Source organism: Anopheles stephensi, chromosome 2 (assembly GCF_013141755.1).
Source record: "Anopheles stephensi strain Indian chromosome 2, UCI_ANSTEP_V1.0, whole genome shotgun sequence".
NCBI lineage: Eukaryota > Metazoa > Arthropoda > Insecta > Diptera > Culicidae > Anopheles > Anopheles stephensi.
The window spans coordinates 2,477,179-2,491,470 of record NC_050202.1 but is presented as its reverse complement, the minus strand read 5'-3'; the positions used below and the strand labels follow the sequence as shown (position 1 = coordinate 2,491,470).

Sequence of the window (14,292 nt, the reverse complement as noted above, 5' to 3'; positions counted from 1 at the left end):
CATTGGATTACGTTTTTCTAAGCACAGCACGAAAGGAAAAAAGGAGCGAAAAATAAAGCAAATCTAGGCGAGCTCGATGTAAAGCGCCCGGTAGAGCGCGCGTGAAAGGAAAATGCTATATTTCAGAATCGATTTTACAAAGAAGGTAGCAAAAAAACAACGGGGTAGAACGATCGGTCTCGGCTATGCGGTTCACTTTGAATGGTACGGTTTCTGTTTCAATTGAAGAAAAGGATTAATTCGATCTGCGTGAACAAGTTTCATGTTATTGAATCGATTTAAACTGACGGAAGGACGGTCGGAAAACAGGCGATGGGGGGGATAAATGTTCTCTGCCGTGACGCTGTAAAGGACCTTTTTTATTTATTTTCTTCCACTCTGTGCTTTCCACTCGACGCTGATGTGGTCCTTACGGTACATGGGTCAGTGTGATTGATAGTTGCATAGAAATGTAATACGATAATTTAAAGTGATTCTAGAGCACTGTGGGAGTAAGAAGGAGCGAGCTTAAGGACGGTTTTAGCTCAAATGAGTCGATCAGGGAAATTGAAACGGACTCATTTATCAGCAGCAGCTGGGGAGAAGTTTATTTTAGGATCTTGATAGAGGACACGTTCGAGAGGTTTTGTTTTGAATTCTGTCCTATTTTAAAGCTTTGAAGGGTCTTAAAATAAACATCTAAATGTTGAAATCCATGTTTCGTGATGGAAAACAGTTGAAGTATTCCCTAAAAGCTGAAGACTGATATTAAAATCAAATTATTTTGTACACGCGGACTAGTGAACGTTACGTTAGCTGATTATGACAATTTCTTGTAGCGTTTCCATCAACTGACCTATTAGATTTCTAACCTTAAATTCCTGCTATCCGGATACTCGGACTAGAACAATGCATAAACGTTTGCAATTGTTATTCCACAGTGTTGGTAGGGGTGTTGGCAACATAAACTTACACCACATTATGATTCTTTCAACCCCTCGCCGAACACCTCACTTTGTCACTTTCCCTACTTTCCCACCCAAAGCTCACATTTATTTTCATGACCGTACGCTTCAGCACCCTTTGTGAAGGAAGAAAAAGCGAGAGCGAATAGCATCCGTAGTGTGCAGGGCAAATGAAAACACTGCTGAGAAAAGGTTCTTTCCTTTATGATCTCACCTTCCGAGCCCGAGACGACAACCGAGCAGACCGAGATATCCGAGTACAAACGTAGCAGTTGGACGGCTCAACACCTCGACACCTAAATTATACCGCCAGTACAAATCATCACGCGATAACAAAACCCGGGCACCGACAAAACCGCATAAACATCTCACACAAGGGGAAAAGGAACCAACCGACCAACCAACCGACCGAGACGGAGACATCCTTACCTAGAGTAGTTTTTTGTTTGCTGTCCCTGCTCGGTGGTCTTGGGCTGTGACCGGGTTTGTGTGCCGTTACCGTCTCAGTACACTTGTGGTTTTTGAAGAAAGTGATGTTATCTACCGAAAGGTGCCGAGAAGGCCTGTTCAAGAGATGGATAAAATGATCGGACAAATTCATACCACAAGCCCGGGACGACTTTATTCTTTTCGGGAGTTTGTTTTGCTTGTTTGGTATTTGTAAATTGTTCTTATCACGGGTTCTTCTTTCCGTTTTTTTTTTATTGTAGTAGTGGTGGTTGAAGTATCCACTTTTGTTAGCTGATCTATCAAGCTGAGGTGTGTGCTTGCGGCAACCCAAACTGCTTGAATTTCTCCTTCCTAGAGCACTTGAGTAGTGATTCCATTTGAGGACAATAGAAGGGTGGCCCTTTTTTCTAAGGACCATACCATCAATCATGTCCGGTGCTTTGAAATAACTCGAATTGAAATCATTTTTGTTATAAAATGGTTACGATTTTTTTATTTATTTTATTTAAACAATTCCTGAAATGGAGGCGCCCAGTACCTTGTATATTTTTAGCTTTCCTGATATAATAAAGGTCTATTTTTAGGATTTTTTCGTTGAGTTCACGCTGAATTTCACTCTTTTGAGAAATAAATCACAACACAATTTGCAGCCGAAAACTATTTCGTATTTTTAAATTTAAATATTCCTCGCATAAAGGAGGCGCCCAGTCCTTCATAGATCTTGCTCTATCGGAGGCACCGTAGAAATGTTTCTACCGTGCGCTTTAACACAGCTGTACGAAACAAAATCCTCAACAATCGTATCAACTGTTGATTGCAGTCTCAAACCAACCCGTCGGTATGGTGGCCGTATGCAGAAGGCATGCGCTCCACAGTGAAATAAAAGCACCGAGAGCGATGTAACACCGAAAAGCTCTTGCACGTCGTTTTCAATTATGATTACACAGACAGAGAGAGAGAGAGGGAGGGGCCGGGGACACATTCACACACCAGGGGGAGGCCACGGGAAAACATGAAACAAAGAAAGTACGGCGTGAGAGAAACATTATGCCAGCGACAAAAATGGCTTTCGGTAGCCCAAGGCAAGGGTTTTGAAACATGTATGTGACTGTGCGTGTGTGTGCGAAACGACTGATTGTAGCATACCGTTGGGCCTATCTGTATCCAGCAAGGGATGTTGAAGTTGAACGACGGTAGGAAAAAAAGCTGGTAAAAAACACATCTCCTTTCCTACTCTTGTGCGGGAGATAAAAAATCGAAATATTCGAGCAAAGCGGTATAGAAAGAAAAACACCAACGGCGAGGGTTTTGTCAGCAGAACAGTTGCGGTTCAGCATAACTAAGCAATGTTGCATCATTAGAACGTCGTTTCGGAGACACGAAACAAACATACAGCGCCACAGCCACCACCTTCGCCGGTCGCATCGCCGGTTGGGAATGTAGGACGGGTTAGCTTTAATCACGGCTACAATGGAAAAAGATGAAACGAAGAGCCGTCTCCATGAGCACGCTAATGAATAGCTTGAAACAATAACGAGCTTGGCTCTGGGTGGGATGCTTCTGTGCCTGTGGTTGTCGGCTACAACTATTCAAGGTCGTTTTGCGTGAGTTTAGAAGTCGGTTTTTTGTTATTTTTTATTCTGTTATCGAAATTCGGATTAAATCGATCTTAGGGAGAAGAATTTAAATACCTTTGTTACACTTGAAGAGCTGAATAAATAAACCTCTTCTTTTAATATTCTTATGTGACCTTTTCTCCTGAGACGCCTTCCATTTGAACCTTGTGATATTGTAATAGCTACTGAAGATTGTTATTTTTTCTCCTAAGGCACCCTCTAGCAGAATCATGCAATACTGTAATGGCTCTTAATTAAAAATTCTTTATTTTTCAATGTGAAAATCATTTCTGCAACAATTTAATTAAAATGATTTTCTGTTTCTTTTCAATTTATTCTCAAACAGTGAAACAGGGTCGCAATCTTATTCCGATGGATCCGAACGGTTCCAGCGATCCGTACGTCAAGATCAAACTGATCCCGGATGCGGACAATGTGAAGAAGAAAACCAAAACCATTCGCGCCTCGCTCAACCCGGTGTGGAACGAAACGCTTATATTGTGAGTATATCATGGCATCAAGGTGGCGGAAAGATACTAAGGAAAGGTACTTCCAATCCTCCGAACAGTGATCTCAAGGCGGAGGATAAGGATCGTCGGTTGCTGATCGAGGTGTGGGATTGGGATCGTACCTCGCGGAACGATTTCATGGGATCGCTCTCGTTCGGCATCTCGGAAATCCTCAAGAATCCGGTCGATGGATGGTTCAAGCTGCTCACGCAGGAGGAAGGCGAGTACTACAACGTACCGGTACCGGAGGAGGGCGCGGATCTCGTGCAGCTTAAGAGCCAAATGAGGGTAAGTGCGCGAGTGCTAAGGCACCCTAAATAGATGGGATAGTTATTTATATCCCACTCCACAATGTGTTACAGAAAACATCCATCACGAAGAAGATCCCGATGATGGGCGATAAGGATGTGCCGCATAACATGACGAAGAAGGACGTCATTCGGGCGACCGACTTCAACTTCCTGATGGTACTCGGCAAGGGTTCGTTCGGTAAGGTAATGCTGGCCGAGCGCAAAGGCACGGATGAGCTGTACGCGATCAAGATCCTGAAGAAGGACATCATCATCCAGGACGATGATGTCGAGTGTACGATGGTGGAGAAGCGTGTTCTGGCACTGTCGAGTAAGCCACCATTTTTGGTGCAACTGCATTCCTGTTTCCAAACCATGGTAAGTGTACGAGCGGCTCGTGTCATGTGGATTGCATACTTTGAGGAGAATTTTTGATTTGACAAATTACGCCTAAAAGTATGCAATAACTGACCTCGTAGCTACTTTTAGACTGTATTTCGAGCTTAATGAGTTGAGGAGGGTAAATAATATCCTCTATTTCGCTTCAGGATCGTTTGTACTTCGTCATGGAATACGTCAACGGTGGTGATCTCATGTTCCAAATTCAGCAGTGTGGCAAATTTAAGGAACCAGTCGCTGTGTAAGTTCCCCCTACACCATCCAATGCTATAGTTCGTGATGAAATGATATTATTGCTGGCATCGTTAGGTTAGCAATGACGCAAAGCAAGCAAGCTAAAACCCTCAATGAGCTTCAATAAGAAATAGAACGTTTGCGAAAGATGCGAAACTCATTTTTGTAACGTCTAATTACCGTTTCGGCGATAATTCAGCTATCGCATTCCGTCACTGGCCATACGCCTTCTATTCCTGGTAACAAAACGGTTTGAATGAGCAAGCCGGACACAAATACGGAACGGACGATCGATTCACCGCGTAGCTAATTGAGTGAGGGGTTTATTTTCGGTTTCGCTAACCTCTAATGCACCCTCTCAACACGCACAGGTTCTACGCGTCGGAGATTGCCATCGGACTGTTTTATTTGCACGCACGCGGCATCGTGTATCGCGATCTGAAGCTGGATAACGTGCTGCTGGACATGGACGGGCACATAAAGATTGCGGATTTCGGTATGTGCAAGGAGGGCATCCTGGGCGATAAGACGACCAAAACGTTCTGCGGCACACCGGACTATATTGCGCCGGAGGTACGTCGCTTGCGGGCGAAGCTTTCCAATACTGATGGGGCAGGTGTAATGCTTTCTTTCTGCCTGTGAAATGTTTCGTTTTAGATTATTTTGTACCAACCGTACGGCAAGTCGGTCGATTGGTGGGCCTATGGTGTGCTGCTGTACGAGATGCTTGTCGGCCAGCCACCGTTCGACGGTGAGGATGAGGAGGAACTGTTTGCGGCCATCACGGACCATAACGTTTCGTACCCGAAGAGCTTGAGCAAGGAGGCCAAAGATGTTTGCAAGGGGGTAAGTTGACCGGAAACAGGGCTAATTGTACTTGCAGGAGAAAACGCTTCAGGCAAAAAGATGGAACGCCTGAAAGTATGCAACTTTCAATCAAAATTCATACAAAAATACTAGAATGTTTCGGAGCTTTTTCAAAACACTCACTTTATCTTCTAGCTACTTACCAAGAACCCACAGAAACGCTTGGGTTGCGGAGCACGCGGCGAAGAAGATGTCCGTGCGCACGCTTTCTTCCGTCGTATCGATTGGGAAAAGATTGAAAACCGTGAGGTGCAACCACCATTCAAGCCAAAGATTGTAAGTAGACGATTTTATCCCAAAACCCGTTTTGACTTGAAGCTCCAATAATACTTTTGCATCAATTATCCCTCTACAGAAACATCGCAAGGATGTGTCCAACTTCGATCGACAGTTTACATCCGAGAAGACCGATCTTACCCCGACCGATAAGCTCTTCATGATGAACCTGGATCAGACGGAGTTCAACGGCTTCTCGTATCTCAACCCCGAGTTTGTGCAGTACGTCTAAGCGCGAGAACGTTCCACCAAAACTGCTTCAGTTCGTCAGCTTCGGATTGGGTCTCTTGGTTCGGCACTGGCGGATGCTCAATGCTTGTGCGCTTTGTTGCGGTTGAGTAGGATAATTTTATTATGTTGTTTTTAAATGTTTTAATTATTTTAGTCCTTGCCACCCGCCGCCCAATTAGCTGTTGTTATTTCGCGCGTGCACTCATCCAAAGAGATTCTTATGTCCTAAGTAGCCATCGTGTTATATCGCCAGTCCAGTCAGCATGGGTCAGCGGGTGGAGTCATGTGTTATGTTTATGCCAGTATTTGCATCCTTATTCATCGTTCCCTTTCTTACGAATCAGACAGCAATGGAGAGGAATTATTTTACGCTCTCTCATTCTCCCTCCCAAATCTCTATCGTCTTCCCATTTTCGCGCGTTTCGATAGTTTGTTTGTTAATTTGTTAGTAAGCGTTAAATAAGCGCCGCAAGCGAGGCTTGCCGGCGCGACTTAAGCGAGTGTTAGCGGGCAGATTTATATTGCGTCGATTTGTTTGCTTTGTTGCAAAAAACTTTCCTTACCCAAATAAGCAATTCGTTCTACAAGAAAGAAAAAAACCGAAAAGTGAAACTCGTACTTCTACTGATCGTTTTTAAGAACTCAAATCGATACTCTCGTATATTCTCCTGTACATGTTTAGCTAGTAAAACAAGGAAGGGCACCGAGGATTTGTCGTGTACGCGTCACGATCCTGCTGTACCGGCCTTAGGTGAGGGAATGTAATTGCCAAAAAAGAAACAAACACACTCACACTTTTATCTACTAATACCACTTTTACACTCATTGCCGTGGCCCAACCGACCATCGGTCAGCGGAGGTTTGATTCCAGAACTCGGCACAATCGAGCAACCGATCGTGTATGTGTGTGTGTGTTTAAAAAATCGAACCTACTCTGTCCGATAGCGGTTGGTGCACACTTTAAAAACCATCTGCACCTTGTTAAAATCTACACACTTTTATACTATATAAGCAAATACAAATATATGGCGTACGTGCGCAACGGGCTCATACAAAAGCGAAAAAGCGAAGGAACAAATCCTCACAGGATGTTCGGTCTAGATCAAGAGAAAAGGCCACTTTAATTCGAGATTTCGTTACGCTTTATTGGTTCCACTTCGAAAAGGGATATTTTCCGTACTTGAATATTATTTTGTCTTCTGAAGCAAAATTAGATTTAAAAAAAACGAAACTATTTTCGAAAAAACGGTAGTGAAACCATAAAACCAAACAGAATAACAATTAACTATCAAAGCAAACAACCAGTAAAATGCTCCATTTGGCTGTGTGCACAGATCACGTTTTAATTGGCCCTGGTGCGGCCAATAAGAGTCTAGAAACGCCCTATAAATATATTTACTCAGCAAAATTTTTCCCAGCAGGCGACCGTAGACAAAACCAGCAGGCAGAAGACATCTCTCTCGACTCCAAACAAATGGGAGGTTTTGGGGTTTGGGATAAAGAACAAGCAACAACAACAACCATTACACTAGCACTAGCAGCACCTTTAAAACCGTTCGGTTCGAAGGCAAAACTGGGGGAAGAGTGAAAAGCAGATGGTAGTGGACACATTATACAATTAACCATTAAAGAAGAAAATACAACACGTAAGACAGGATCAAACCATGTGTAGGTCTCGTGTGTACTAAGAAAACACCACTTTTTCACTATATAGAACGTTAAATTGAAGCAAAGCTAAATGCGAATGTTCCGAATGCGAGGGGATAGGAGCACATACATTCTCATTCTACACAGCATACACAAAGATAGGTCTGCGATTCTTGATGTTTGTAGTGTTAGAAATTCCGAACGAAGGAATGGATGGGTTCTTGGCGTTTGTGTAGTTGGTAGAGCAAATGCCGCCAAACCCGTGATCAGCAAAGGTAACCGAGGGTAGAGTGATGTGTAACTCACGTGCCACAGAACAACACAATCAATCAATCAGAGCGAAAACAAACAAAAAAAAATGGGAAAGCACCACAACATAAGATCCGGGCACGCGTTCGCGATTAATCGGTAGAAATTGTCGAATACATACTCGTTTTTGGTAGCAATAATAGTAATATTACCGTATAATAATCACCGAAGAGACAGAGGATCGAGAGAATGTTTCCGTTTTCCGACTCTTTTCGCGTCAGGATGTGTTCTGCTTCCTGACGAGAGTTTTCTGCATACTATACTGACACTCACACCCGCCATGAGCATCTGCTCTTGCGAATCCCCTTTTCTGAACACTTAAACACACACACTCAGATTCTTCCTCTTTTTCTCTCTATCACCGTCTCTCTCTCTATCTCTCGAAACCTGTTTATGAACAACCAAAAGGAGCTTTAATCTTGCACTTTACTGATATATTTATATATGTATCGAATAAAGCAAAAAACCAATGTGAGGTAAAATAAAGGGAGAAACACTAGCAAAGACAGATAGGGCAGGAGCGATGTATTTCCGGCGCATTATATGATTAAATACTAACACGAGAGAGAGAGAGAGAAAGAAAAATGAAATATACATAACATAATTGATAGAGTAAGATGGAGGTCACATCACACCGATAACCGGGCTTACAAACACCGGAGTACAAGTCACGCTACACGGATCACTTTACCCTGTATCACAGGCAGGAGCAAGAGTGCTGTGGAGAAGAAAGTTAGCTTAAAACACGCGTTTAAGACCCATAGCACTAGACAGAGTGAGTCTCGGCACAGCTGTCCACTTACCGAATAAATACTTCACACAAATCTCATCTACAGCAACATCACACAAATGCTGCACTCATGCACCAAAGCGTAACGTGCTGAAAATCATTGTAACCGTGCGAAACAATCTAATGAGAGACCTATTTATTGTGTATTGTGTAAGATTGTAACAGAGCTCATCGTGGATTCACGTGGAAACCCATGTCGAAGGAGCAACACCGAATCTCCGAAAAGTATAACACACCTGGAAGAGGAAGAAAAACAAACAAGCAATTTATTCACTAACTATACACATAAAAAACACCCATACACTTACTACAGCAAACAATTGACACAACAAAAAGGAAAGCGATATTATTTCACGATACAAATGAAAGCGCAATCGTAATTCTCTTCTAGCTGACAGAGATCGGATGTATTGGAGAGCGAGTGTAGTAGATGAACGACTTGACAAGGAGGGAAAGAAAGCTATAAGGTGTGGAAATAGAAATGGTAAAATAAGGAAAGGTACTAGGACTGAGACAAGAGAAAATAAAAAAAGAGGGAAAAGAACAAACAAGTTACAAAAGCGATCTAATAGATCATATCAGACGGAATCGCGGAAAAGAAGAAAACAAAACTCTTGCAAAAAAAGAAGGAATGATAAGAAAAAGGGCATTTCGATGTGATTAGAATGATTGGTTGAGGAAGGAAATAGGAGAAATCGTTCAATGTGAATGTAAACGAAAATGACAATCTATATAACACGATATAAAAGCAGACAGAAATGATGTAGAAGTGAAGCAGAACACTAAAGCAAACAAAAAAAGATAGTTTAAATGTGACCTACTGACTAGAGAATACATTAAGAAGAGAATGGAGAGCAACAAAAAAAAAAGAGGGATGTGTAACTTAAGATACTGAAGAAGTACAGAAGACATAACAGAACCTAAATCACGGTGAGTCGGTGTTTTGACGCACGTTTGGCGACACTTCTTGCTGAGCCTACCTTTCTCGGGGGGGGAGATAGCTAACCCCTGACGCTCTTACTTTCGTGCGAACGCTGTATAGTCTGTAAACATTCCAGAGTACTGTCTAAAGAGCGAAGAAGAAACAAATTCGGAGCGGAAGCCCACAACGACAGGGACAGGAATTGAGTCAGTCAGATGGAGTCGCTTTAGTGTGATGGTTGAACGGGTTGAGAGAACGAAGCCTATTTTATCGTTAGAAAGGTGTTTGATTATGTTTATTTACTTCCATATTTAATTCAAGTTGCCACACTAATTAGAGATAAATTTTCTTATAAGAATTACCTTGTATAACCAATTTGTCAGATAAAATAATTTGAAAAACAAGACAAACCTTAACACCTTATCTTAAGAGGTCCGCTAGCCGTCGTGGATCAGTCGCTATAATCCACGCTATGAACTAGTGGCGACAACCCCGTTTCTTCGAAGCTCCGCTATAAAACTATACCCGTTTTTAAGGAACTAATCGATTGAGTTACTTTTAGGCTAGCATCTAACTACCTGTGAGCATATACTGTGAGCAATGTGAGCAAGCATTCACTAGATTCTATGTACTACGAGCTACTTGTTAAAGGCGGCGTTAAATTATTGGTCCTACTTCATATCATGCATTTACTTTAAACACATTATCTGTACACGAAATTCCAGCCAAATCGTTGAAATTGAAATTCGTTACTGCGTGTAAGAAAGCAAAGCAAAAAAGAAAAACGGAAAGCGATTCTTAGCTTAGAATAAAAAAAAAACAAAACTTAAAAACGAGAAAAGTCACACACATAAGGAGTAAAACAAAGCGAATAAAAACAACAACATAACACAAAACAGATAAATAAATACTCCCAAGGTAAAAGGAAAACGAGGTAAAACAGAACAAAGCTTGAGAACCTGATAGGAAAACGTCTTACCAAACTGAGCTTCGGTTAGGAGGAATAAAGAAAGAGAAGACAAAAAATGGCGAACGCATGCGAAGGTATTGCCAACAATCATCATCAACACTACTACGGGACGCGGGTACGCGATGAACGCATTGCGCAGCCGAAATGTGAACCTTGTAACTGGCACCTACAAATTTACCTTATACAACTAATTACTCTCTCTATATAAAAAAACCCACCGGTGTGGTTTTGTTAACGTTGACAGTGTAGTCTTTCCTATAGGACAAACCCGCTAGAGGACCCCGTGTATCTCCAAACCACTCCAAAAACCCATACCCCTCATAAGCCAGGTTTCTCTGAGCTGCTCAGAACTTACAACAACTAGATTTGCTTCGTTTCATCATCACCGCCGCGTTAGTTAGTTGAGAGAGAGAGAGAGTGATTTACGAAATTTTACATTATATCCCACCCTCCAAATGCCCACCAAGTCCCGCTCCCTGACGCTTACTATCAGGCTGCGGTTAGTGTGACAACGGCGAACCAACCGCTGCGGGCGATAAAGAAAAGTGTATAAACGGTGACAATTAATATAGAACAAAGTAATTTAAAAACAAAATAAAAACCGGATCGGGTTTACTGCACTCGACTAAAGTGAATAAAAAAAAGAGAAAACGTAAACAGTCAGCTAAATGGGAATGAAGAACCGACCCTGGGATAGGATGAACAAACAAAACACGGAACATGAGAACAAAAGCTACAAACTGAACAGAACGCTCAGAGGCGCCGCGAGGCTTTCGAAGGTAAGGTATGGGCTTCAAGCGTAAGAACATGGTATATGCAGGATACAATTTCTATTTCACCACTGCCTTAATTTTTAAACAAATCTATAGCAAAACGTTGTACGATGCGGGGCATAAGCGGCGGCACGATATTGTTCGAAAGATCGAAACCAATGGCCGTACGGGAAACAACAATTGGACTCTTAACGCAAACAAACAAACAAAAAAACCCAGTGAGAACAGACTTTACAATTTAACTGAATGTAACAAAACAAAGATGGGAAACCGTAACACCTTCTTCTAGCATAGACACGCCTATTGACCCAAGTTGCGGAGATGGAAGCAACAAAAAAACAAAGGGATGAGAAAAATAAGTAAGAAACAGATAACATTAACACAGAGAAGAAGAAGAAAAAACCAACCTAAAAGTGAGATGAACCATAAAGAGTAAATAATGACGCAAAACGTAAGAAGAAAACAGCAAACGGTTGAAACGAGCAAAACAGGAAATGGAATCGTATATTTCATCGATCGTTGTACTCTTTCGAAACAAGATGTCTTCTTCCTTCTAGCCTGTATTTCCTGTTTATTGTAAACAAAAGAGAAGAAAAAAAAACACCCCCTCCACTAAGCAGGTTTAATCGTGGAAGTGAGGTAAGGAAGCATATATAAAGGAGATAATTATTCAGCATACGAGAATTTTTCCCTTATGCCATCAAATCGAGTCAACAAGTACGAACAAAACAACACAGAAAAAAAGAGAGAGAAAAAAAACCATCTGGATGTTGCTATTGTAAGGAGATTTTAAGATAAAACCTTCCTCTCAATCACCGTCACCAAACAAAGTGGAACATCAATGCATAGTAAAACTCACGTACACGCAGAACAAGCTCTTTAACAACTTTAAGAACCAAAAAACATTACTTTTTACGTGTACCACGAATTTTCGAATAGGAATATACGCACGTGTAATCTTTTGGCGCGAGCATGTACGGTCTGAAAAGTTTACAGATAAGTAAAGAGCAGCGAAGCAGAAAAAAACGGGCACGTGAGAGATACGGAAAAAAGGGAAAAGAAAAACAAACACGCGAAGCGCATATTATTACGAACCTTTCAGTGTTTCTGTTTCCAAACAATTAAAGAAAACAAAAACAAACACTTCTCATTGTTGTGATTCGATTTTGAAGCTAATATAGAGTGCTACATCAAGCTGTATAAGGATATAAAGGGAGATTAAAAACAAACGAATGAAAAATCATCATCAAAATATACCAAAACAACGGTGCGCGTCGTTGGTGGGGAATCGGTTTGAACTTGATGACTGTTGGAAACACCTATTTGCATACTTTCAGGCGGATAACCTTGACGATCCAGGACTGACAGCTTACGAGAACCCTATAAATGTTCCAGGCTGTCAACAGCAGTTCGTGACAGCTTTGTTTACGTGCCGGTGCACTACGTTTGTGTCGCGCGGTTTTCTGTGTAGATTTTATCTCGTTTTTGCCGATTTATCTCCTTTCGTTATGGTTGAAATGTTTGTAACAGTGCAATGAACGGTTCCTCCAGTCGGCTGTTAATGAAAATCTCCGCGTGGCCATCAGCGTCCACCTGCACGCTTCCTCCGGAGCAATTTCCATTCGCATCCAACATGTCGTCCGCGCTGCTGATCAGCTCACAGTAGACGCCTCCCGTCAGGCACGTGTACAGCTTTGCTTTCAGCGTTAGCGAAATCTCCGCATTGAACGCCACAAATCCAACTCGATCACGGCAAAACCCGATCTGATTCTGACCATTGTCAACCCACGCACGTACGCCCGTTCCGTTGGTGACATGGCGGAAATAAACCATCTTCCGCACAACGGGCCACCGATGTTCACAGATCCAGGGTGGACGGCAGGAGCCCGTTTGATCAAGTTGAACAGGCGCAATCTTACCTTGCCCATCGGTCGGTGGACCTTGCGAAGCGTTGCTGAATTCGTACGAACTCGTAATGCGTGGCATTCCGTATCGATGGGCAAGCATAAAGGCGAGTCCAATCTGGTACGGCCGCCGGTTGCGAACCGACACGACCCAAAGATCACCGTCCGCATCGGTGAGTCGTTGAAGCTGTGGATTGTTGACGTAAATGAGCGCTTTCTCCCGCGGTACGTAGCCTAGTCGAGTGCCCAGATTGACGAAGTAATGGAACGGCTTCCTTTTTAGCAGGACATCACCAATGTCGTACGCAAAGCGGTCCTGTGCGATCACGCCGAGGTCGGAGTAATCGTTCCATCTTGTTCGCAGGGAATCCTCTGCTTCTGTTAAACCGTGGTACGATAGATCGAGGCAGATAAATGGGCGGCTTCCAGGTGGGAAAACATCGCCAATCGTGGTTAGGTTGTGAAGCTTTGTGAACAAAGCGTGTAGATCGTGTGGCCACATATAGAGTGCCGAATCGACAAAGAATCCCGCCACGCCGAACGATAGCAGACGGTTAAGGAAGCCCACAATGCGTTCCCGAACGCGCGCCAGACTGAGGTTTAGATCGGGCCGATCCTCCTTCCAGCAGTTGCGCAACTCGTGCGGATCTGATGGGTTCACGATCCGACAGGGGTCGTTAAAGTCCGCCGCACTGTATGGAGCATCGGGGTAGTCACGGGCGGCCGGATTCACGATAGACCCCGCCGTTCCTCGTGTCTGAGTGGAGGAACCGCTTTCTGGTCGGGCCATATGATTGAACACTACTTCCACTATCACTCGCACGCCGGCTTTGTTGCAGGCTTCGATTGCTGACCGCAAAGCCGACTCGTTCCCGGAGCGACCTGTCAGCTTGTACGAAACAGGTTCGTACCGATCTTCCCAACTCACTCCATCGCGTACCTCGTTCACCGGAGACAGCTGAACGGCACCAAATCCATTGGGACCTAGATAAGTCCGACACTCGCGCTCGATGTCTTCGTAACGCCACTCGAACAGCTGCACTATCGTATGGCGACCCGTATTAAAGTGTGTATCAAACTGAGCCGCCGCGAGTGAGCAGCAAAACAGTGCCAGTGTAACCAGCATGACCGTGCGGATGAATGAGAGACCGACTAAAAACA

The 14,292-nt window shown here is 43.2% G+C and overlaps 2 protein-coding genes across 22 annotated transcripts in view; one reads left to right on the top strand and one right to left on the bottom strand.

The window, feature by feature from the left end:
* LOC118503099 (protein kinase C, brain isozyme-like) overlaps positions 1 to 8,182 on the top strand; it is a 62,081-nt gene extending 53,899 nt beyond the window's left edge. For 20 of the 21 annotated variants that reach the window (XM_036036016.1, XM_036036018.1, XM_036036007.1 and 17 more), the window contains exons 7-14: positions 3,357 to 3,510; positions 3,579 to 3,807; positions 3,882 to 4,187; positions 4,358 to 4,449; positions 4,814 to 5,015; positions 5,100 to 5,288; positions 5,445 to 5,585; positions 5,665 to 8,182. In XM_036036016.1, the coding sequence (XP_035891909.1) occupies positions 3,357 to 3,510; positions 3,579 to 3,807; positions 3,882 to 4,187; positions 4,358 to 4,449; positions 4,814 to 5,015; positions 5,100 to 5,288; positions 5,445 to 5,585; positions 5,665 to 5,817 (1,466 nt within the window). In that variant the 3' untranslated portion in view covers positions 5,818 to 8,182. The remainder of the gene's footprint in view (positions 1 to 3,356; positions 3,511 to 3,578; positions 3,808 to 3,881; positions 4,188 to 4,357; positions 4,450 to 4,813; positions 5,016 to 5,099; positions 5,289 to 5,444; positions 5,586 to 5,664) is intronic. The other variant, XM_036036029.1, reaches the window with a different exon arrangement.
* On the bottom strand, positions 6,035 to 14,285 carry LOC118503106 (alpha-amylase A-like). Its single transcript, XM_036036038.1, has one exon. It carries the CDS (start codon positions 14,255 to 14,257, stop codon positions 12,734 to 12,736), a length of 1,524 nt encoding a protein of 507 aa, XP_035891931.1. The 5' UTR covers positions 14,258 to 14,285; the 3' UTR covers positions 6,035 to 12,733.
* Between the last annotated feature and the right edge of the window lie 7 nt (positions 14,286 to 14,292).